This window comes from Physeter macrocephalus, chromosome 18 (assembly GCF_002837175.3).
Source record: "Physeter macrocephalus isolate SW-GA chromosome 18, ASM283717v5, whole genome shotgun sequence".
Taxonomy (NCBI): Eukaryota; Metazoa; Chordata; class Mammalia; order Artiodactyla; family Physeteridae; genus Physeter; species Physeter macrocephalus.
The window spans coordinates 81,374,010-81,399,567 of NC_041231.1; the positions used below are offsets into that span (position 1 = coordinate 81,374,010).

At 40.3% G+C, this 25,558-nt stretch overlaps 2 protein-coding genes across 16 annotated transcripts in view; both read left to right on the plus strand.

The window, feature by feature from the left end:
- The first annotated feature begins 312 nt into the window (after window positions 1-312).
- Window positions 313-1,331, plus strand: GLYATL3 (glycine-N-acyltransferase like 3). Its single transcript, XM_007131088.1, is given in 2 exon segments — window positions 313-555; window positions 557-1,331. Coding segments are annotated over 2 exon segments (423 nt in total). The 5' UTR covers window positions 313-430; the 3' UTR covers window positions 855-1,331.
- A 13,720-nt stretch (window positions 1,332-15,051) lies between these two features.
- Window positions 15,052-25,558, plus strand: part of C18H6orf141 (chromosome 18 C6orf141 homolog) — a 132,928-nt gene continuing 122,421 nt past the window's right edge. For 13 of the 15 annotated variants that reach the window (XM_055080187.1, XM_028478692.1, XM_055080188.1 and 10 more), the window contains exon 1: window positions 15,052-15,948. In XM_055080187.1, the coding sequence (XP_054936162.1) occupies window positions 15,077-15,655 (579 nt within the window). In that variant the 5' untranslated portion in view covers window positions 15,052-15,076 and the 3' untranslated portion in view covers window positions 15,656-15,948. Of the gene's footprint in view, window positions 15,949-16,379; window positions 23,427-25,558 lie in introns of those variants that run through there. The other 2 variants (XM_024122130.3, XM_028478691.2) reach the window with 2 other exon arrangements.

Genomic DNA, 25,558 nt, shown 5'->3' on the forward strand with positions numbered 1-25,558 from the left:
GAAATTCTATCCTAAAACGTTTATTTTTACCAAGGAAACGATTAGGGGCCCAAGAATCTGGACTTGTTTAATGCCCTCAGAGAGGGTGTCAGCAGTTTCAGGAGTTAATAAGATCAAGTCTGAGATCTATTTTACAGAAAAATGAAATAGTTGCCTTCATCTGTTCTGAGGACAATAACAAAGGGGCATAAAATTCGAAGGAAGGACTTAAATTTAATATAATGAGTGTTGTGTCCTATCAGAAATGAAACCCTAAAAGATGTTTATAAGCGATGAGTGACGGATTCTAATTCATTGAAAATATTCTGGTATTTGCAAGGCACTATCTCAAGGATGATTTCTCAGTTTGAGTCGGTATAAAAAGAGAAGTAGTTGTTTGTGGTCCCGTGATACCGAGTTCATATTTCTTCTCGTGTCGTTTTCTTCGAGAATGAGTTCTTCCCCACGACTCACCTACCTGAGTGTTGCTGATGCTTGTCTACTCAACCGGGCTTGGTCTTGGGTCGGCAATGAACAGTGTCGCTGGTACATTGCCAGCCTCATCTCCTGCTTCCCGAGTGTGTGTCCATGATGACAAGGGGAACCCCATGTCTTGGTCTGTCACAGACCAGTTTGCCACCATGTGCCATGGCTACACCCTGCCAGAGCATCGCAGGAAAGGTTACAGCCGGCTGGTGGCCCTCACGCTGGCCGGGAAGTTGCAAAGCCAGGGATTCCCCTCTCAGGGCAACGTCCTGGATGACAGTGTGTTCTCCATCAGCCTCCTAAACAGCATCCAAGCCGAGTTCTTGCCTTGTCGATTCTATAGGCTTATTCTCACCCCTGCAGCTTTCTCTGGGCAAGTTCACCCCTAGCCCATTAGAACTCCAGGAATTTTCTTCCTTTTTCTGAACATACACATGCTCCTTAGCTGTCAATGAGGGGAAAAATTAAAACTAGAATCAGGAGAACCTTAAATTTTTGAAAAGGACCAGAAGACAAGCAGGGTTAGGCTGGGAATGCCTAACTCTCCCTGTCTCAAGTTTCTAAAGTAATGACTATAGGGGTCAGAGACAGCTATGGCTAAAAACAGGATAATTATCCTCCTTTGCGATCCACTGTAGGAAGAAGGTTCTAAAGTCAGCGGGTCTTCGCCAAGGAGCAGAAATGACTGCATGAGAGCAAGTGATTTAACACGGGAGCATGTGGCTACTGCTTCCTTATCGCTGGTTGGGCTTCTGCTTGGTTTTCTCACTACCACGCCAGTTTCGTAGGACCCAAAATAATGCTCCCCTGTGCCTGCCACCACTGTTACCCCAAACTCCCTTCCTACCACCTGTGACTCAAGTTCTGTGTAGAATATCCTGCTTTTTTTCCCTTTAATTACTATCTCTCCACTTCTGCCTAGGACGCTAGCATATAGTTCTTCCCTGGGAATGTTTGAATGCAGTGGTTCTCACCTTTTAGCGCCCTTCAGAATCACCTGGAGGGCAGGTTGCAACACAGATGGCTGAGCCTCTCCCCACAGCCCCTGATTCAGTAAGTCCGAGGTCAGGCCTGAGAATTTGTACTGCTAACAAGCTTCCATTTCTCAGTGGCCTTGGATGGAGGAATGAAGATATGGGCATTTTAAAAGCTAGAAACAAACAAACAACAAGAAAAACAAATAAATCAATAAAAAAATTTTTTTTAAAGCTCAAAACAGACGATGTTGGCATAGGACTGGACATTGCCTATCACCTATTCCAGCCCCCTTGTTTATAATCTGCTTTCTCCTGGGAAACAGATGCTTATGTAGGTGTGAATCTGGATATGAAAATGCATGTAAACATACATACACATATATTTACATTTATTTCATGTTTCTGTATGCATATGTACATACTCAGAGAATTTTGATAAGATAAACTTTAATTCTCTCATTACATATGAAGATTTGCGGGCCAAAGAAAATAAATGACTTCTTCGAGATCATATAATCAGTGCTAGAGGCCCAGCCAGAACAGTGTTATTGTGATTTCAACCTATTTTTTTTTCCCAAGCCACGTATCTTTTTCGTAAAGGAAATTTAAATGATTAAATTGATTAAATGATTAAAATCAATACTCTTATTAGTCTTTTATCCTTGTCAGAATTTTTGTTTCAATTTGGGTTCCAATTGATTGTGTATGCATATCTTTCAAGGACAATAGAGGAAGAGATAAACGTCACAAGCTATGTTCTTCTATCTGCAATAAAAGCAGACACAAACACAATGGTTGGATTTATCTAGTCTGGATAAAGTTGACTTAGCTATATAGAAAATATTGGTTTCTTGCCCCATGGAGGTCACAAAAATCCCAACTACAAAGATTAGAGGAAATCTAAATTTTAGGTGTTTATTTTTAGAAAAGTAAACAAACTGGCTGAAGGAGAGCTTTGTTTTTATAAAAAAATATGATTCCTTGGGAGTGACAATATGCTTAGGTCACCAGGAGCCAGTTGTTACCTAGAGACTTATCCTTGGTGCCTGAGGGAAGAGGTCTAAGCAACTGGAGTCCATAAATCTCTCGGGAGAATGTGGTCTAGTTTCTGCCCCAGGGATTCTCATTATCTTTAGCATTGATAACTGAGGGTTACTCCCAGCTGGTACATGGCATCATTATTACAGCCCTGTGCCTTATTGTCTTACTACTAATAATGTGCCTACTGTTTACTTAACATTTAACTACATGCTGATAATTGTGCCGAATTTTATATATACTTTTGTGTATGTGTGTGTGTGTGTGTGTGTGTGTGTGATTTATCTTATTGTGGGAATTCTGGCTCGGGGTTTTATGACTCATCAAAGGTTTTGCAGATTTTAAGTCATGATCAGAGCCTGAGTTTGTCAGATTCTGAAGCCTGTACTTTGAATTATTATGCTAATTGGCCTCTCAGGCAGCTAGGAACTCTCTGAGGACTCAGTACAGGCAACATGCTCAACTCTCCAGAGAAGTGTACTTGTCTGCTCTGGGTGGATGTGGACTGGGTTTTGCAATTGTCTGTGTATTTAGTGAGCATGAATGTTCACTCTGCCTAAGACTCACTGAGGGGAAATACAGAGGAAGTATGGAGATTTCAGTCTGCTCAAACTTTGGGAGCAGGACAAGGCAGGGCAGTTTCGGAGGACATTTAGGCATCCTCTAGAATAGAATCTCACTTAATAACACAAGTTTTGTTTCTACTGATTTTGTATTTTTCATCATGAATTTTTGTTTGGTGATATGAATTTTGAGAAAAAACATGAAAGAACTATAAATTAAATTTCTTTAAGTTGTCTGTGATAATACCTAAAGTTTTGTATCCATTTTCCCTAATCCCAGTAAACACTAGGAACAGGGAAAAAATAAAACTGAAAGTAAAACACAGCCAATGGAATAGCACAGCACCTACTACAAAGATGATTTCTCCCTTCTGACCTGGGATGTTAGCATTAAAATTATTTTAGTTGGGGAAAATAAAAATAGTAAAAAAAAAATGTAGATTGAGGGATTGTTGTGTCAGTATAGGTAACATTAACAGCCTAATTCTCTTTCCCCAAGTTTCTATTCACCCATGTTTCTCAATCTCTGATAGGAATCTTGGCTCCAGCTATAAAACCCAGTTGCCGACAGCCCTTTGCTTTTTCTGATCTTACTGTACCTGAGCAATGAGGTGAAAGAGAGAAAGAAGCCACTCCCAGCCTCTCCCCTTTTCTTTACCCCCTCCAACCTCAGCAGTGCTGGTGGCATGTGTGTTCCAGCCCTGTTCCAATTTTGTTCACTTCTTTTTAAAATTATTTATTTATTATTAATTTATTTGGCTGCGTCAGGTCTTCGTTGAGGCGCAAGGTATCTTCATTGAGGAGTGTGGGTTTTCTCTCTCTAGTTGTGGTGCGTGGGCTCTGTAGTTTGCAGGCACGTGGGCTCTCGTTGAGGCGCAAGGGGCTTAGTTGCCCTGTGGCATGTGGGATCTTAGTTCTCTGACCAGGGATCAAACCCAAGTCCCCTGCATTGTAAGGCGGATTGTTTACCACTGGACTACCAGGGAAGTCCCTGTTCACTTCTTGAGTGAACTTTATTTTCTTCCGTGAACTTTTGTTCACTCCCCCTTATTCTGGCTCTTGTGATTTTAAAAGTTACCAACACAAATAGCTAACATCCGGGTATTCTTCTTCCTAACTGATGTGTGGCTTTCTCTCCCTCTAAGAGATCTATGTGTTTCCAAGGCAGAATATACTCTAAGTTTTAAACACTGTTAAAAACATTGCTTATAATCCAGTAAGACTGTCAGACTTTAGTTAGTACTATGCAGTTACTGCAGTGAACACGAGATGTCAGATTTTAGTTCTAGATTATTTCCCAAAGAGAGCCTTGATATGTTTCTAGTTGTCCCATTAGAATTTTTGCTTTTTTTTTTGGCTGCGCTGTGCAGCTTATGGCATCTTAGTTTCCGGACAAGGGGTTGAACCCAGGCCCCAGCACTGAAAGTGCGGAGTCCTAACCACTGGACCACGAGGGAAGTCTCTCTGCTGCATATTTGACTATTTCCTTTCATCAGATTCCTGAGACTAAGAACATGGAAAATAAATATGCAAAAATAACAATACAAATTTCAGGAAAAGAAAATAGGTTAAAAGGGGAGATTAACCCCACAAACATTAAAACATACTATAAAACTTACATAAAGTGTAGTAATGGTACATGATTGTGCAGAACAAAGTCAGGGGAAAAAAAGGTCCAGAAATAACAAGTACACAGGAAAGTTTAAAATAAGATCAAAGTGGCATCTCAAGTCACTGGGGTAAAGATGGACTTTTAAATAAGTGGCAGTGAGACAAATGGATAGCAATCTGAAAAAAAGTAAAATTAAACTCATATTTCATACCTATACAAGAATAAACTCCAAATTGATCCAAGATATAAATAAATAAATAAAGCCTTTAAAAATAAAAGAATTCATACAAGTACTAGAAGAAAACATTGGTTGGTTCCTTTATAATGTGGGTATAAGGAAAGGCTTTCCAAATTCAGAAGTAATAAAAGAAAAATATTAAGTTTGATAAATAAAATACATATGTATGGGTGCATGTGTGTGATTTCTCAGTGGCAAAAATCTAGCATCAAAATATAAATTACACACTAGGAGAAACTATTTGCAGTTTATATCACAAATAGAGAACTATTTTCCGTAAAATATAAAGAGCCCTTAACACTGAGAGGAGAAAAAAATATATACTCAGATCCAATAGAAAAATGGGCAAGAGACATACATGGTTAGTTCACAGAAAAACAAATAAAATGACCCTTAAACATATGAAAAGATGCTTAACTTCACTCAAAAAAAAGTGTGATTAAACTGTCATGCAATACTTTTAAAAAATATTGAGAACCCAAGTTTGAAGCTGTAGAAAATAGGCATACTCATATACTGGTAGTAGGAGTAGGAAAGTTACAGCTCCAGTGAGGGGAATTCAGCACCGTCTAATAAAATACATATGCATTTACACAAGCAATTCAACTTCCAGAAATTTACCCTGAGGATTCCTCCACAAATAAAAAACTAATGTTTGCACTGAGTTATTCACTCCAATATTATTTGTAATATCAAACTTTTAGAAACAACCTAAATTTCCATCCTTCAAAGTCCAAAGTCCAGGTGAATGAATTACTACACATCTACACAATGAAGCACTTACAGCAACAAGGAAGTTCTCTGTGATGTAATTTGAGGTAATTTCCATGTTACGTTTTTAAGTGGAAAAAAAAGCTACATGTACAAGAGTATGTAAGAAAGAATGAGAAAATTAGTGTATATCAAATAGATCTCTGCTAACTTTTCTTACTTTTGCAAACAGAAACACAGGAAGATTAAATGAGAAACTATTTTTTAAGTGACCTATAAGTAGTGGAGTTAGGGATGGGAATAAGACTTCCCCGAATATGTATCCCTTTTACATTATTTTGACTTTTGAACAATGTAGGAACCTGGGATTAAAGATAACATGTATTCTTTGGCTCTGTTGACTGAAAAGGGCTACAAGTAACAACACTCAGTGATCATCCCTGATAGTCAGATCTTCCTAAATACCTTTCAGGGAAAATAGAACTCTTGGAGAAAAGGCTGAAGAGCAGGAAAAGGAAAGAAGAAAAGGAAAGAACACCTTGGGCAAGAAAGTAACGAAATGCTCAAGACTAAATGTGGTCATGTTGGGAATTCCCTGGCGGTCCAGTGCTTAGGACTCCACGCTTTCACTGCCAAGGACCCGGGTTCAATTAAAAAGAAAATAATTGGTCATGTCAAAAGAAAACAGAGGGCTTCCCTGGTGGCGCAGTGGTTGAGAGTGCGCCTGCCGATGCAGGGGACACAGGTTCGTGCCCCGGTCCGGGAAGATCCCACATGCCGTGGAGCGGCTGGGCCCGTGAGCCATGGCCGCTGAGCCTGCGCGTCCGGAGCCTGTGCTCCGCAACGGGAGAGGCCACAACAGTGAGAGGCCCGTGTACTGCAAAAAAAAAAAAGAAAACAGAACTGGTACAACGAACTTCCTACTTGGCAAATTTGATACCATATATAACAGCATCGAAAATAACAATAATGTAGTGGATTATAACATGAATTTTTTTAAAAAAATCCTTGAATCCACAATGATATGAAAACGAGGTGGTCTGGCAAACAAAAGCTCTTCTTTACAGAAGAGTACCTACTAAGGAATGACAAATTAGAAAGTTGACATTTTACAATCTCCAATTTAAGAATTAACTCAAGCAAGGATTATTATTAAATAATATTAAATAAAAATTATTTAATATTATTACTACTTACAAATTGTAAAGGGTAAAATGGACTTGTATAATGGAGATGACCGGTGGTCACCATCTTTACCAAGTGGTCAAACTTAGCATGAGCCACAGTGAAAGAACCCGACATTGTGTGCCTTCTGATATAATGCAGTGAGAAGTGCAATATATCACCACATAGATTTCTGGCCAAAACTGCGTAACCTGAATCTAATCATAAGGGAAGAATCAGAATAATCCAAATTGTGGATGGAACATTCTATCAGATAATTGGCCTGAACTCTTCAAAAAAGTTAATATCAGGGGTGGGAAGAAAAGATGTGAGTGCTTCATTCTAGATTTTAGGAGACTAAGAAAATCACCTGCGACTCATGAACCTTTATTGAATTCTGGATCAGAGGAACAAACTCTAAAACACACATTTTGTAGACCGCTGGGAAAAATTTATTATGATTATTAAATGATACTATCGAAATAATGTTAATTTTCTTAAGTACGATATTGGTAATGTGGTGGCATTTATTTTGTTAAGATGCATGCTGAAGTATTTAGCAGTAAAGTATGATATCTGTAACTTAATTTCAAATAATTCCTAGTAAAGGAATGTCTATATAGTGTGTGTGTGTGTGTGTGTGTGTGTAAAGACAGAGAGAGATCAAATATGATAAAATATCAGTGAATCGAGGTGAACAACAGCTGTTTATTACACTCTTAACTGTTTTTACGCTTGAATCAAAATAAAACTAATGGTAGAAAGTGGCAGATTTTTACAGGGAGCTTAACCTATGTATAAATGACAAACACAGGTCACCACAAATTTAATGTAAGATATTGTATTTAAAGTATTATTTTATTCTCAGTTTTCCTTGACTCAAGAGTTCTTCTTTCTCTTTTCATTGGAAACTCCATGACTAATTACTGATAAATGTTGAATTTGTGATGTTTGACTGTACTCAAAAACCTTAGACCCAGAGACATAGGAGACAGTTTAGGTGAGCAATAGATGATGGAAACCTGAGAGGCAAAGAATGCAGAAGTAGAAACAGAGAGGTCTTAAAGGAGGAAAGAAAGAAGAAGCAGAGCTCCAAAGAAAAACACTGAAAGAGAAACACAGTAGAAATAGAAAATTAATTAATTCAACAGTGGTATCAGGCAGTGGTCTAGGTACTGGAGATACAACAGTGATAGTTACATTGTGGTGAACAGAAGTTTTAAAAATCCTTGCCTTCATTCATTCTAGAGGAAATGGCATCTACTATGTGGCAGGCACTGTTCTAGAGGCTTTACATATATTAAATCATTTGCTCCCAACAACAACCCTATGGGATTGGTACTATTCTTACCCCCAGTTTTCAGATGGGTAAACTAAGGTAAGAAAAAGGTTAAGTAGGCCGCCTAAAGTCGTTCAGCTAATATATGGCAAAGGTAGATATTAAATCCAGGGAGTTTGGCTCCATCACTCACGCTCTCAAATTCTGTACTATATCACAATAGAAAGCAAGGAAGGAACTGCATAAAAGACCAGAAAAAAAAAAAAAAAAGGAGGAGAAAGTGCAGAGAAGAGGTAAAAGTGACACAAAGCATGGTCAGAGGAAAGGAGGAAAGGGTACCTATCAGGAGTATTAAACTGAAGGAGGGCTAAATTCCATGCCTTTTGTAATGAATTTATGGCTTTGAAAATAATATTGTCCTCAGTAAAAGAGTTGAGAAAGAAGGGGGAGTAGAGATAAGCAATGGGGTTACTAATAATCAGTTTAACCTACTACAACATTCTGTCCAAGCCTTGCCCTGGAGGGATGAATTATGAAGTATGAATAAGAGATAACAAGGGATTATTACTAACAGTTTCTTTGAGTTTGTAGACATTCCAGGTCAACTCCTTTGCAGACTTGCTAAATGAGAGACTCAGTATTTTCCAGCCACTCTTTGCTTGTTGATAAAACGTAGCCAATTATAACAGCTAGATATTTGGGGAATGAAATCTCTCTAGATGTAAAATATCACTGAGGATTTCTACAGCTGTTATACCCCATACCTGATCACATGCACCTTGGTTAATAAAATAATGTAATGGGAAGAAAAATTGCCTTGCCCCATTAAAAATGTTTTATTATAAACTAATCAAGATTGGTTATATTAAGATCATGACCTTTATTTTACTAACCTGAGTGATTATTTTATATGAAGTATTTCATAAGTATTAATTCACCCATATTGAGTTAAAGATTGAATTATCTCTGGAATAGTACTACGGGCTGCTGTTGAACAAGTCAAATTTTGTTTATGCTGAAGATGAATGTAGGGTAAAGAACATTGGTTCTTTATTATCATCATAAAATGCCAACTTAATTACTAATGACAAAATTTCCTGTTTAATAAGTTGTTTACTCATACTCAGTGAGAGAGCCTGGTCTTAAATCCTAATCTCTGACAGGAGAGGAGGATGATGAATATACTTTAAAATGTTGGATAATGCAGGCAGCTGACAATGAATTATAGTTTAAAAATACCCTTTATGCAGCTACTATTCAGAGTGCTACATGTGTCATCTCTTGCAGCTAACCAGCACACCTAGCATTCTTTGTCCTTTCAAAGTACCTGGCCGACATCTTTTAAGGGTCGCCATCTCTCTGTGGAGTGAAAAGGCAATGTGCTTAAATGTTTCATTCAAAAAATATCATACATATATAGCACGTTAGTCTCAGGGCCACATGTTAGGTAAACTAAGCCTCTTTTTTCTTCTCCCAGGAACACACCCTTTGGTAATACAAAATTTAAAACAAAGACTCCTTTTTAAAAAATTTGCCTCAGTTTCCATTTTATCTCAGACCACTGGACTAAGCTGCTTGATATCCCCAGAACTGGCACATTCCCTCTCTTCCTCTTTTTTCTCCAATTTATAACTAGTAACATTAGCTCCTCTATTCTAAGATTATGGGTCTGGTGCTTATTTTCTAGCTCCAGCCCTTGACTTCTGCATCTTTCCCTAAGGATTTCATTAAAAACTGTGGTTTGGGTTCCCAGTTCTAAAAAACAATAATGAACTTTAAAAAAATAAATTTAAAATATTTTGCAAGTTTCATAGTTTCAAAGTGTTACCAGAAGAATTGTTTCATTTGACCTCCACAAAAACCCTGGGAAGCACACAGGACAGGTATTATTTATACCTTGCAGATGAGAACATAGATTTGGAGGCATTGGGAGACTTGCCCAAGATAACATGACCCATCAAAGTCACCTGACTCTCAGTCCAGTGTAGATTTTCTTTGCACAGTCTTAGTTCTTCAGGTCCTGAGAACCTTAGTTGTCAAAGGAAATATGATTAGAATCTCTGCTAAAAGGCTCGTAGTTTTCAAGGTCTATCCATAATCAGGCTGGATTTTATTTATACACAATAACCTCACCCTAGTCTCAAACTTGCACTTTGTGTTCATTTAGGTGGCTTGTTTCTTTTTTCATTTATTCATTAAACTATAAACAGTGATAGGCTGGGGTAGGATTATGAAGATATTTTATGTCATGCCTAAGAGTCTGCCTTTATTTTTGTAGCTGTGGGGATTGGAGAGGTAGGGGCAGAGAGGAAATACACACATACACACACATCAACACTGGGTTAAATATTAGATATGTGGGGTGGGTCTAGCGGCTGAGGGAAAGGGAAGACAATAGAATTGCTAGTCAAGCTAATCCTTGGGATAAGGAACACTTGAAAGAGGGGACTGACTTAAGAGAATAAATAATGAGTTCAGTTTTAGGTATTTTAGGTTTAGAGTGTGTTGACTGAAAAAAAAAAAGCACAACATAAAAGTTGAGAGTTATGTTTTATTCGGCGGACATTCTTAGGACTTCAAGCCTGGGAGACAGCATCTCAAATAACACTGAGAGACTGCTCCGAAGAGGGCGGGGGGTGGGAGGGGGGAAGCCAGGATATATAGGAGTTTTTGCAACAAAACCGGGTAGTTGAAATATCAAAAGATTATTGTTAATAAAAGAAAATCGGGTATCTCAAGTTAAGTTTAGCGCTTCTCTATGTTTGGGAAGATGCAGGAGTCTGGGCTCACTGAAATCATCCCTGTGCTATGCACCCCAGCTATCTGGGGCCAATTAGCTATCTGGGGCAGTTATCCTATGCTTCCTCATCCTGAGTTTCCTTAGGTGCACCGTCGGGGGTGACTGCCGGGGCTGACGGCTAGATGGGCTTGGAGTGGCCAACCCCTGTGCCTCCATCCTGAGTTCCCTCAGGGCCCACAGTCTGGGCAGCTGTCATGTAATGGCTTGATGGCTGCAACCTCCTTTGTTTACTGATATGGCAGGCAACATTTTAGTTCTCAAGTGACATTCAAAAGAGGTGTCCAGGGCTTCCCTGGTGGCGCAGTGGTTGAGAGTCCGCCTGCCGATGCAGGGGACACGGGTTCGTTGGCCGCTGAGCCTGCGCGTCCGGAGCCTGTGCTCCGCGACGGGAGAGGCCACAACAGTGAGAGGCCCGCGTACCGCAAAAAAAAAAAAAAGAGATGTCCAATAGAAAATTGAACAGAAACATTTTTCACTAGGTTAGACTGTGGTAGGAAGCAACCCTCAAATTTCATTGTTTTACTATAACAGAAGTTTGTTTCTTGCTTAGAATATGTATCAGCTGCTGTAACTGTTGGATTCCAGTCAGCTGTGTCCCATGTACTGTCTTCATTCCCAGATCACAGCAAAGATGGCAGCTCTGATTGGGGCCTGCCCAGGGCCAACCTTGCAATGACTCTTCCTTTTTGCTCAGATGCATCCAAAGTCACACCTGTTTAAGCTGAAGCAAGTCACATGGCCAAAGTCAACATCAGTGGGATAGAGAAGTGTATGGGAATAAGGAGCATTGCAAGTCATGTGGTACACAAGCCAGGAAGTCGATCTTCTTTCAGGATGAGGAAATAAATAATTTGAGACAGTAATACAATCTACCACAAGTCTGGAAATAAGCATCATGGTCTATAATAGAGATGTAAATTGGAGAATCATCAGAGTACAGGTTGCAGTTGAAGCCACGGGATGGATAAAATCATGGAGAGTGTTTTAGACGGGAGAGAAGAGAAATGTCAAGGACAAAACTATTCTCTACACGTGCCTTCATATTCACCATATACCCTATCTGTCACTCCCATATCCACACTCTGTTTATAATAGTTAGTGTGATAGACATTAGTGCAATTTTTTAAAAATTCTTAACAACAACCCTGACTTCTTTTTTGGAATGTTACCTTTCCCTATCATACAGTTTTTTTAGGTGGTAAGTCCAGCTGTTTGCTTTTCCATTACAGAAGCGAAGGGGATCCCCCAAAGGCTTCTTTGACTGTACCTTTTCTTTTACTGTCCTGTATTGTGAAGGGGTAAGCACGTATGTTGCATAAACTGAGCCAGGTGGATACTTCTGAGTGGAATTTGACTCCTGAGTAAGTGCTACAGGGACAAGTGAGAGAGTTGGAGTGCATTCCATCCAGCGGAGAAATCTGTTCCTGTTGTACCAACTCCTTATTCCCTCGGCAACAGCTTTAATCTCTACCTGTTTTAAAGTCTGGTATTCCCACTTTCCCAACAAATCTGTCCGCTCCTAATATCCTTGTGACAAAGCCTCTTTTCCTTAAATTAGTGTTGGTCGTAGGCAATTCAGAGGGGAAGTAAATGGGTTCACTTTATCAGCACCTTTTATCAGGCTTTTATGCACTGTGAGATATTAAAGCATAGCAGACACCACTATCCTGAAGGCAAGCTGCCTATTTCTTTGTTTTATGTTCTTTTTAGACTTTATCTCTTTGAAGTTTAATTTATTTGGCATTTCCTCTTAATATTCTTCTGTGCGTTAATACACAACTTCTTGACATCTAGAAATTAGGTGCTTTGGTGGATGAATCAGGCTCACTCCTCAGCAAATAGGTTTTCCCCATTCCCCATATGCTCACTCTAATCCCTTACCCAATCCCCATTGGCATGAAAATTTGAAAGCAATAACTCTTGTGGTTTACATTACACTTCCCTCAGAATACAGGCACCTTCATTGGAATTCTCCCAATATTCCTGCAAGGAAGGAAAACACAGTGTTCTTATTGCCACGTGAAAGCAGCAAAAAAAAGGCCTAGAGTTTATCTATGGTCTAGAGTATTATCTTTGGTAATGTTTCTTATAATGTTGTCCATGAACCACTAGCATCAGAATTGCTGAGGGTCTTGCTAAAAATCCACATTCTAAGCCCTCCCCGAAACCTATAAGAGCAGAATCCTTGAGAGTAGGGTAGGGCACTAGCCTGCAGTTGATTTTCATGTGCGTTAAAGTTAACTTATTATCTCCTACGTTTGAACAGAGGATTTGATGTATGTAACTGATGTAAAGAATGAAAATTCCAACAGGACAAGCAATTCAGCTTCTTTCCTCCATCACCTAGAACAGTAGCTGACATTTAGCACACACTCAGTGATTCCTGGTTAAGTAAATGAACAGAAAAGAACATGAAGTCATAGGTTTAAAAATAGGAAGTTCATTTAAAATAGGACCAAACATTTAAACTTGTGAGAATCCTGGCTCCACTGTTTATTGGTATTTGATCTTAACCTCCCTGTTCTTCAGAGTTCTCAAGGAGACTATAGAGCTACTTCCTTAGTTTGCTGTGAAGACTCATTGAGTTTGGGCTTCCCGTGCTCCGCAGCAAGAGAAGCCACCGCAATGAGAAGCCCGCACACCGCAGGAGTAGTCCCCACTCACCGCAGCTAAAGAAAGCTTGCGTGCAGCAATGAAGGCCCAACGCAGCCAAAAAGAAATAAAGAAATTTATTTTAAAGAAAAGAATAAATGAGTTTAAATATATAGAATACTTAGAGCAATTCTTGCCTAATACACTCGAAAAATTTAGTTAATTGTAATTTAGCAGTAACTGGCCCAAGGTCAGGCAGGCATCCAGTCAGCCAGGTATGACCCAGGTTTTCTGACCCCTTTGTACCCTGTTTTTTAAAAATGACTTGGCAGACATCAGAAGGTCCTCTCTTTCCAAAATATCTTTCACCATACTACTTGGTCCTTCAAAGTACGGGCAGAAATTTCCACCATTGCAGTCATTTTTTTCTAAAGCAGACAGGAAAAGTGAACACTTTCTAATAAAGCAAGGACCTGTAACGGAGGACAAACTGGAAATCACAAACTAAGCTCCCTTTATTCTGTTAGCTAGCTTTCCGCATTACCCTCAGGTAAAGTTAAGTGTGTCAGAGGGCCTGGCAACAAGAGATTCTGAAAGCCTACCCAGAGATCCATATATATATATATATATATATATATATATATGTGTATTTGGTCTTTACTTAGGACAATGGTGGCACTGCAGAGTAGCAAAGGAAGGCGATCTTCCCAGAGATCCATATATATATATATATATATATATATATTTTTTTTTTTTTTTTAACTTCTGGGGTTAAAGAGGGTGTGTGTGTGTGTGTGTGTGTGTGTGTGTGTGTAAGGGTGGGGGTGGGTGAGGGAGGTACGGGAGTAGTGAAAGGGGAAATTTTAAAAACGAACACAAAATTTTAAATCCTTAAGTTCTTATAGCGGTTTGGTTTTGTTTATTTCCGTTTGATCAAAGACACTAATGCCCCTTTGGACAAGCATGACCCAAACCAAAATGAAGACCGGTGTGACCATTGTCTTACTGATTCCCGCATTCCAAGGAAGAACAACAAACAATACAAAGCTGTTTTCTCAAAGGGCTCAACTTTCCCAATCAGATGCTTTTGATCTACATTCGATAATCTTGGTAGGATGGTGAGGGTGGATTCGGAGTGGACACGGAAACTTTTATCAGAAGAACTTGATTAAATCAGACTTTTTTTGTTGTTGTTTAACTTCCTTGTTCCTTCACTCCAAGGAGAGTCCTTGGAAAGAAGACATACACTGTGTTGGGCATTTCGTCGGGCAGTGCGGGTGTATGTGCAGTGCAAGGGTGTCTCCTGTTGTTTAGAGACAAACGGTGGTGGGCTGGAAACTAGGATAGAACTGAGAAGAGAGGGGAGAGACTCAGAAATGAGACCACGGCCGCAGGTCTAGGATCACAGGTAAGAAGAGGAGGGGCGATCGTGGGGTTGCGGGGGAAGTGAGGCTTTTCGCCTTTAAAAGGCCCGAAAGCCGCGAGAGAGGGAGGGAGGTGCGGACGGGAGGGGGCGGGGACAGTCCCAGGCCCGGGAGGCGGGGCGCGCGGAGGCCACGCCCACAGCCGACCGGCCGTCCTGCGCTTTCCAGAGCTCCGTTGGCGTTTGCTGCGAGAACCGGCGGAAGATCCACCGGATGAATGGTCCTCCTCCCGGGATGGGGGCCCCGGGTCCCCGCGGGGCTCCGAATCTCGCTGCCTCGCCCCACAGCGTGCGGCGCGCCTGGCCGTTTGTGCGCGAGGCGGGGCGCGGGGCTCCCCTGGCCCTGGGCACGCCGAACCCCTCGGCGGCGGGGGCGAGCAGCAGCCGGGGCGGCGCCCACGAGCACCGCGAGGCCGGAGAGAATGTGGACTGTGACTCCTGGGTCCGAGAGAAAGTGCTCTTTCTTCTGCACCCGGAGAGGTGGTTGGGGACCCAAGGAGACTCCGTACGGGAAGAAGTGGCCGATGAGGAGGACCTTTTCAAAGCGGGAGGACAGGACCGGGAACCCGAGTGCCCTTCGCCTCTCTTTCCACGGGAAAAGCGAATTTCTGGCAGCCGTGTAGACGCTCCCTCCCGAGCTCCGGGGGACCCACCCAAACCCCTCCTCGTGCGGGTCGTGGATTATGAGGTGACACAAGAAGTCCTGCAGGTCGCGTGGGCGAAGGGCTGCATGACCACGCTGACCGAGGAGCGCTCCATGACCGCGGTCACTTTCGCCGCCAACACGGAGTGAGACCGGTTGCGGGGCGCCGGGACCCCTGGAGAACCCCGAGCCCTCGGCACAGGCAGAGAGAGACCCCCGTGTCCACGCCGCGGAGGGAGAGTTTCACGGTCCCTCAGGACTTGACTCCCCGAGGAGATTCAGGGAAGAGGAGCCCGAGGAACGTTCAGGAGTTGGTGAGGGAGCGCTCATCCTTAAGAAAAGAAAATGCTCTTCCGGAAACTCCAGCCTGAAATTAACCGACAGCAAGAACCTTTTAAGAGGCTTCAGGGAGGCACACGGCACCCAGTGCAGACTGAAGAACTGTAAGCAACACGATACCTCCTTTATACTGTGGCTTAAATACTCTGACGGTCTGGGGACCTTAGAAGAAGGGAGGAAAGGTATTTTCAAATTGGCAGAACGTGGGAATTTTGAAATAAGAAAATCTGTTGTTAATTTTTATTTTGAGATAACTCTCAGTTGGTCACTTTTCTGCCTCCCCGCCCTCCCCTTCTCTTTAAGACCTGAAAGCAGAAGTGAAGTTTGAAGTCTGCTCTCTGCAAAAGGGTGGGGGTGGGAATATATGGGGAGAGGCTTGTTTTGAAACTGAAAAAGAAAGTAAAAAGTGGGAAAATAAATTGTAAAACAAAACAGCCAGTAAACAAAATCTTTTTTTGTTACTGTCTTCTGGTGTGCACATCTTTTTCTTTCTTTCTTTCTTTTTTTTTTTTTAAATTTTTTTATTACCTTTAAGTGTTAGGAAGAAAAGAGAGGAGCTAGAAAAAGAAGGGGAGGAAACAGAAGACTGAATTTTGAAGGTGAAATGCTATATCAAAGGGCTTTACCCCAAGTGTCTAATTTAGTTCCGTAAAAATGCTATTAATATGAAATTTTTAGTTATCTTAATGTTTGAAACACTGCAGATAAACCTTCTGCTCCAAAGGTAGATAGAAATATATAGTTTGCCATAAAATGACTGTATATCTTATTCAAAGTTTCTTACTAATAAGATTTGTAGTCGAGACTGGATTGAAAAAAAATCTCTCCTGATACTGTTGAAAAAAAATTTCTTCTGATGCTATTGAAACAACTCATTTTTATTTTGCTAATTTTTTATTAAACTCCATCTTTATTAACTCTAGTAGTGGGGCCTGGTTTGGAGGTGTGTTAGGAGCAAAGCACCCCCTCTAGAGATGAACTGAAGGAGTTATCTGATTACTGCAGGAATTAACAAGACAAATGGGACTCTGGCTTTTGAGGAGTAAACTACTGAACAGGGCCCCCCTCCCTTACTCTTCCTCCTTTGCCCCTTATTTTCAGTTTAGAGCTTGACAGGCCCTCAAATATCATCTGATCCACCTCTTGCCTCTTGGCAGACAAGATAGGTAAGATATGTCCCTATTTTACAGTTGAGCCAACCTAGGCCTAGAAGCCATGTGGCTTATGTAGGTCACGAAGCTAGTTACTGCATATGCTTACTAAGTAGATAAGAATATGATCATCTCCCTCCTAAAAGTTTGGGGATGCCTTTAGGACTTACTTCTAGGGAGTCAAAAGATGAGTGAGGGCAGCCTAGGTTTTCTGACGCAGTCAGTTATGAGTACTAAGATCACCTTGATGTCCCTGAGTCTGGCCAGGCCTGTGGGCTTGAGATTTATCACTAGCAGTTCTCAGGCCAGTGTGATCCTCACTTGAGAGAGGAATTCAGCACCTGAGCTCATCTGTGCTCAAAACTGCTTGGTAGGTAGAAAAGGTAATACAGACTCCATGAAATGAATGATCTTTTCATCCAACAACCCTGCCTGGCTCCAGTGTGAGGTTAAACTTCTCGGCAGACAAATTTCAGACCTGACTCAATAAGTTCGGTTGTTGTGAGTCAACATACGCCCTATGTGATAGAGCTTTGAATAGAGACAAGAAAAGCCTCTTTAAAGTTGACCAAAAACAGTAGCGGCGTTCTGTTGCCTTCCCTATGGAGCCACCTCAGGACTTGAGCTACTTGGGTTCACAGCCACTCCACCTCTTACTAACTGTGTGACACTGGGCAAGTGTTTCACCTCTCTGTGACTCTGGGTCCTTATTTGTTAAATAGGGATAATAAATAGTATCAATCTTATAGGGTTTTTCCTAGGATTAAGTTAGATGAAAGATATTTAGATCAGTGCTTGGCATATAATAAATGCTCAAAGTGAGCGATTATTATTAGTAGTATTATCGTTATTGTTTAGTTCACTTTCATCCTAACCTGGCTTTAGGGCTTTATTTAATAAAAAGCAGGAGAAGGCATACAACACAAGAAGTCTTACAGAACCCAAACCAGTGGTTTTTATGGACTTTTTTCTGCATTCTTGAAACAAAAGTCTTATTTCTAGCTTTTCCCAACATTTAATGGATCAGTACATTTAAATTCCTTAAATTCCTTAGTAATGACACCCCCCCACACATACAGCTTGTGATAAGATTCATCCTAAATTTAAGAGGCATAAGGTACACCATGTTTGACAGTCTTTGAAGAGGTTTCTCAGACTGCTTAGTTCCCCTTGGCAGGTAGGAACTTGGAGTACTTTCTTTAGGACCTGTCAGGTTAGTTTGTTTGCCCTCTGGGATTTTAAATCTGCTGCCCTTGTCATCTCAGAAAAGCAGGATAGGCACAATTAATTTTCATTTCATCTCCTTTCTGTCAAAAAAGTATTCAAGTCAGCTGGACTCCTTTAATCCAAATACGTTTGGGTTAATTTTCTTTCCTTGAAGTAAAAATTATTTTTAAAGCACTTAACCTCCCTGCTAACTGCCTATAATGTGCTTATACATCTTCTATAAACAGATGTCTCCCTGATGCAAAAAATAAAAGTTGAGGTCTGCTGAATTTGCTTCACAGATTTTCCCAATCCAAGCAGAACCCTGCTGTGGGAGGAAGCTGAGGAATCTTTTCCCAATTAACAGTGTCCCAGGGGCTCCCTTGGTGGTGCAGTGGTTAAGAATCTGCCTGCCAATGCAGGGGACATGGGTTCAATCCCTGGTCCGGGAAGATCCCACATGCTGCGGAGCAACTAAGCCCATGCGCCACAGCTACTGAGCCTGTGCTGTAGAGCCCACGAGCCACAACTACTGAGCCCGTGTGCCACAACCACTGAAGCCCACGAGCCTAGAGCCCGTGCTCCTCAACAAGTGAAGCCACCGCAATGAGAAGCCCGCGCACTGCACCGAAGAGTAGCCCCCACTCACCGCAACTAGAGAAAGCCCACGCACAGCAACGAAGACGCAATGCAGCCTAAATAAATAAATAAATAAATAAATAAATAAATAAATAAATAAAAACAACAAAAAGAAACCAAACAGTGTCCTGGGAGTGAATCTGAAGGGAAGCCTGGGCATCCTCAATACCAAGAAGTCTCTGAGAATGACTGGGTCTTGGCTCTTTGGTCTTACCTCCACCTCACCAAAAGTGTGATCATCTACACTTGTTTTATGTGGATGAATCACAGCAAGGACTTTGGAAGCCAGCTGACCACTCAAGTGACCATAAGACACATATTATAGTCACATAAACTGCCATGGATCAAGCAAGTGTCAGCCTCTCTTAACCTTTGTCCACAGCCTCCATCATCTTTGGGAGTCATTACATTTGACTCGCTGATCTTATTCTTGTTGGTCATCACCAGCACTTGATGTGCCTTTCTGCTTAAAAACGAAAAAGAAAGAAAGAAAAAAGGAGAAAGAGAAAAGGCTTTCTGTTAACAGAAAAAGTTATATTCATTGCAAAAATATTTGAGGAAATGTTATTTTGTGAGGAAAAAGAAAAATGGAATAAAAGAAAACAAAAACTCACCCATGACCCCAAATCTCTTTTAGTAATTGGTATGTTTCCAGTCTGGTTTTATTTATTTGATTTTTTTAATGTGTATATACATACACTTTTCTGATCCTAAACTGTATATAAAATCTGAGTGTTGTCTTTATGTAAACTAATGTATACTGATGCTATTCAAGGTGGGGTCTGTGAACCAGAAGCCTGGGCATCTCCAAGAATGGTTTTTTAAGAAATGCAGAATTCCAAGCCCCACTCTAAATCTGTTGAATCGGAATTCACATTTTGACCAGATCCCTGGGTGATTCACATAAAAGTTTGAGAAGCATTGACACATACGCTACATTTAGTTCTGTATCCTACTTTGTCACTTACAAAAACTTAAAAGTTTTTCTTTTTCTATATGGAAAACAATGCCATGGTAATAACACTTTGTAGAATTATGAAAACATTTAGAGATCACAAAAGAGTGAAACATATTGATTTGTGAATTGGCAAAGAGAGCTCTAAAAGGCTTCGCAGTGTTTTTTTAAAGAGCCTTATTATTCTAAAGTTTTCCTAATGAAAGATTGATTGGTTATTGGAGTTCAAACTATTTCAGAAATGTGGTTCTTTTATTGTCTAAGAATGTGAAACAGTACTTACTTAAAAATCCCCTTAAGGGAAGAGGGCAGGAAGTCATTAAAGAAAGCCCGATTACAACACTTGCAGGCTGAGTCTAGACTCGCCAGCCACTTGTAATGAATTGCCACTTGTAATGAATTGCCAGGGGAGAAAGGTAGAGCCTGAATTTGAATCAACTGATTCAGATAAGTAAGCAGGTTGTGACTCTTGAACACCCTGACATCCTTATAACTCTGGTCAGTACTTTGCTCTTTCATTAGGGAGGGCAAATCTTTGTAACTTTTCTTCTGTAGCTGAAGATAAGAAACAGTCCAATTTACTTTGGAAATAAGGAATTATTTATTAGGCACAATGTAGCTAATAGTTAACAAAACATAGACTTGGTTAGCTTTAAAGCAAGGAATAAATTTAAATTCAAACTCAGATTTCTAAGTATGAGATAGAATGACTACTTTTAGGAGGCTGCAGGCTTCACAAAACTAGGACAAACAGAGGCTGCTTATTCTGAGCTCGGTTATAGAAAGGGAGTCAGCCAGCATCACTTGCACTGGGCCAGGGAGCAAAGGCAGGCAGGGCAGTGGGAAAGTTTCACAGTGACCAAGATGATCTTAACTTTATTCTCAGCTCAACTAAACCTTAGGTTTCTTCCTGACTATAGCTCCTGAGCTCCTTAGAGCATTACTTGAGAAAACTTGGAATTGTAAATTTCTTTCTCTGCCCCTTTGAGATATAAATCTCCCAATGTCTTGCCAGTTTTACAACCCAGGAACAGGACCTTCTTTCTCAAGGATCTGGAAGCCATCCCTTTGAAATGTAATCTAGAAAGATGGGGGCCCCTGACTCCCAGTCTCTGCAAGGGGGGGTCAGAGCCCAACTTCATAAGCCTTAGTTAGCAAACACGGATGGCTTAATGGCTTTGACCAACCTCCCCTCTAAGGTCCTCTAGTACTTCTCCACTAGCTCACCCCAGTGCTTAAAAGCTGTCCCACCTTTTGTTTCAAAGGAGTTGAGTTCAGTCTCTCTCCCCTATTGCAATAAACTTGAATAAAGTCTTCCTTGCCTCTTTAACTCGGTCTAGTACAATTTTTGTTTGACAACAGTGAAGAAAGGAGGGGTTTCATGTATGCTCTGATTGGAAGCTACTAGCATGGGAAAGCTACAGGTAGGCTATCAAGAGGGGCTTCTTATGTAATGGTTTAGGGCTCTCTCTGGTAGGTCCTGAGTTGGAAGGGTGCAAAAAAAAAAAAAAAAAAAGAAAAAAGAAAAATAGGGAAGCTGGCAGTCATTGACTAAGTAAATCCTGGTCTTTCTGGGCTGATTGCAGCAGAGGCTGTGGTTTGCCTTCCCAGGCTAGTTGCTCCAGAGGTTGTAGATTCAAGTTCTACAAGCTGGTAAATAGTATCAGCCTCAGGAATTTTTTCTAGGAGTAAGTTTAAACTACTTAGAACAGTGCCTGGTATGCAATAAATACTCAATTATTATTATTGTTACTATTGTTGTTATCGTCTATTTTAATTTTTATCCTAACCAGCTTTAGTTTTTTTTGTCTGTTTGTTTGTTTTTAAGAGCAAAAAGCATACAACACAAGTAACCATATCAAACCCAAACCAGTGGTTTTTACTGAGACTGTTTTTCTGTTAGAAACTAGAAGACCCAGTCACAGAATTCTGGAAGGTCCAATCACAGAATTCTTTTTTGGAGAAAATCACATTACAATTATTTCTTAAAAACATCCAGAATGCAGCACTGCAAGTAGTTTCTTCATGGGGTGAAATATGCTTTGGCATAGTTCAGCCCTGACTGTTGGCACCCAAAATGCTATGTAACGGACCAGTGCTACCTTACTGAGAGAAAAGTAAGGGTTCACTAGGTATTACCCAGTGATCACTGAGGTTGGTTAGCGCACAAGCCTAATCTTAAGGCTGGTTTGTTGGACAACCTGCCCCAGGCTTGGAATCATGAGTGTTAAAGCTGATTTGTGTGCCTGTTGGATCATCCTTAGGCACATGTCTTACTTCTAAAAAATCTTGTGACTTTGAGCTTATTTTGAAAGCCTGCTAGGTCCATGGAAAAGCGGGTACAACTGAATAACCGGAATTCATCTTACTTGGAAGAGGGACAGGGAGGTATACGGGGCACCAGGTAATTTTTACCAAATCAAAAGAACTTGAAGGGGAGGGCTTGTGAACACAGTCACCTTGTGTAAGCATTCTCTGACCACTGATGTCCATGTTTCAGAGAGAAACCCTGTGCAAGCCTATGGACTTCCCAAGCCAGCCTCAATATTGACCCAGATTTCTGAGGTTATAGGTTCAGGGTTTACAGTCTTTCCATCCCAACATAACTGGATGGGAAAATGTGCAAACTTACTAGTGAAATAATATTAAATCAAAATACGGGAGTAGAAGAAAGGAGGTTCTGTGACCTATATTCAGTGGCAGGGTTATATTTAGGCAATGGGCAGGGTTTGCCCCAAGAGTGAAAAATAAGCAGTACAACATCTTCAGAGATTTTTTAAAAATGATAATGCTGGACTAAAAGCCTGTCTGCTTTTTATCATCACCATGGACTTAGTAATAAACTACTTGTCTCTGAAAAAATCTCTTGTTGATCTAAATTCTTAAAAATTCCTGTGATTACTGTTTGAACTTTAATAATACAGAAGTAAGCCTCCAATGAGCACATTTTCATCTTCCTTTATTATTTTTTTTCTATGTGGAAGATAATTTAAAGAACTCTCAATGTTGCCCCCCAAGTCAATCTCTCTCTCCCTCTCTCTCTCTCTCTCTCTCTCTCTCTCTCTCTCTCTCTCTGTCTCTCTCTCTCTCACACACACACACACACACACAGAATCAGTTACATGCATTCATTTACAGAGTAAATTCCTAAGAGTTCAGAATCTTTCTTACTCACTTGGAATGCACTTTGTGTCTCCGACCCCTATATATTCCTACATTTTAAGAGTAGATTCAGGGACTTCCTTGGTGTGGTGCAGTGGTTAAGACTCCATGCTCCCAATGCAGGGGGCCTGGGTTCAATCCCTGGTCAGGGAACTAGACCCCACATGCATGCCGCAACTAAGAGTTCACATGCAGCAACTAAGAGTTTGCATGCCACAACTAAGGAGCCCACCTGCCGCAACTAAGACCCAGTGCAACCTAATTAATTAAAAAAAAAAACTTTATAAAAAAAAAGAGTAGATTCAATATAAACTGTAACCCAGTGGTTGTAGTGATTTAGAAAAAGAACTAGAGTTACTTCAATTCTGACATTATATGTGACATGTATAAAATTTTAAATAGGGAAACAGCGAAATGTAATATTTTTTGTTCAATAAGTGCAAATTTGGTTCACACATGAATGGTTTTATTGGATTTGGATAATTAACATGAAATTTATTATTCTTCATTTTAAAACTAAAGAATGAATCAAGAAAATAAAATATCCCATGAATTGTATAATTTAGTACTGTTTCTTTTGCAGACATTTCAGTTTTATTAAAGTTTATTAGTTACTTGACAGTAGTTTACATACATAATTATTATATCAGACTCACAGAAGGATCAAAGTTATTGTTTTAGTTTATGATTATTACTGAATATTATTTTCTCATATTGGTGTTAAAAATTATCTGCTACTGGTGTCACATTCACTAAGTATGCCACTGCCAACATGTAGTCATAAAGTCATAAAAACGGGGGACTGAAAGGGTTGGAATTCAAACTCAGATTTCCTGATTTTGAATCAAAGCTGTTTCTGTTCATCCCTATATAAGAGAAAGTAAAATCTCTACCTTAATGCAGTAAGTAATAAGTGATAAGGATAGAACTGGGGGAAAGAGTGCCTTCAAACACAACTAGAGAAACATGAGGGTTTGGAGAGATTTAGCTCTCACAGTTCAGGCATAAAATTGATTTTATAATAGTTTTTCTTATTGTGACACTTGGGATTATATTTTAGTAATATTTCTGTTTGTGTATGACAAAAAATAGTATTACTACTCCTAGATTTCCTAAAGTAGAAAAATATATATATATATATATCTAGAGATGTTTAGAATTCCTGAGGTAAGCTGGGCAAAATCCTTTAACGATGGGGCCACCCTGCAAAAATCTATCTGCTGCTGCCTTGTCGTCCAAAGAAGCTCCAGGTCCAGGTGCGTGAGAAACCACGGAGGCCCTGAACACAGTGTCAGTCAGAGCTCAAGAACAAAAGTCAACGTCATTATTGTTCACAGGGTGTCATAGAGAACATAATTTGTTTAAAGATGAACAGTAGTAAGTCCAAGAGCTGATAAAGGGCTCTGGAAAGCAGTATGTATCTCTTCACTTGTAAAATGAAGGTTGGGAGCTAGATGTAGCTGGCGTATCCTCCAGAGATCATTGTTTATGTTTCTGTGGCTTTTTTTTCCCCCAAACTATAATGCAAGGAAGTGTTGAGAGAAACTGAGCTCGAAACACTGCGAATACATGTATGTTACTTTTCATTTACTTTACCTCTTGTTCCAGATGTGATATTATGTTTTTCATTTTAAAGCAGGAGTCATGAATACGTGCAACATTTTCTTCTATGTTATCCTGTGCCTACGTGTGTATGTGTGTAAAAACTAGGAGAATGGATTGTGCTTTGTATCTCTCTGCATCCCTTAGTTATCAGTAGGTAAAGAAAGTTTATTTTTTGGGTGGCTGCTGTTTACTCATCACTAAATGGGAATCTGGAGTGATGCTAAGCCATTGTTTGTACAAGTGCAAAGATGACAAACTGCTTATGGTGAAGTTTTGCTAAGACTCTTTTCTGGAAATGGAGAACTCATTTCAGGTTCTTAGAAATCCAGACAATTATAGAGTAAGTTCATTTAGTTCATGGATTTCAAATTTAATGTAAAGCTCTTTTCTTTTCCCCACTTTGCTTTCTTCAAGAAATCCTAAGAGAAACACTGGTATTTGTCACAATTAAAACAAAGCTTCTCTGGTTGGAATGAAGTGGGTTTGCCCATCATTGCCCTGCTTGAGTTTCTCTTCAAATTCCTGAGGCTCTGCCCTAGCCTCACCCACAAGGAATCTTCAAGGATTCCCTAAGAAAATGTCCTTCCAATGCTCAATGTCCTACAGCCAACTGAAAGCCGGGGGAGGACTCTTCAATATTTCTGAAGTTTAGTGCCACATGGAAAGATATAAAACCTTAGCACTGGCCTAAGACAAAGCCAAATCTCTCCAGATTTTTCAAATCACCTTTCTCAAGTAAGATGACTTACCTGCTGAAAAGGGCATGAAAGCTTCCTTCTTGATAAGCTTCCCGGTAGAGTTAAGGAAATGAAATGCTCAGGGTTAAATGTGTCTGGTTTTTCCTGCTATGTTTGATCCCAAAGCACAGAGGTCAGGGATGACCTCAGTGCCCTAGATATAAAAGTGTTATTAGTGACAGAGATGAAACTTCTTCCTAAACAAGTGGCTCTTTAAGATGTATGGTGACCTTGGTTGGCAATTTTTGTGAAGCAGTGT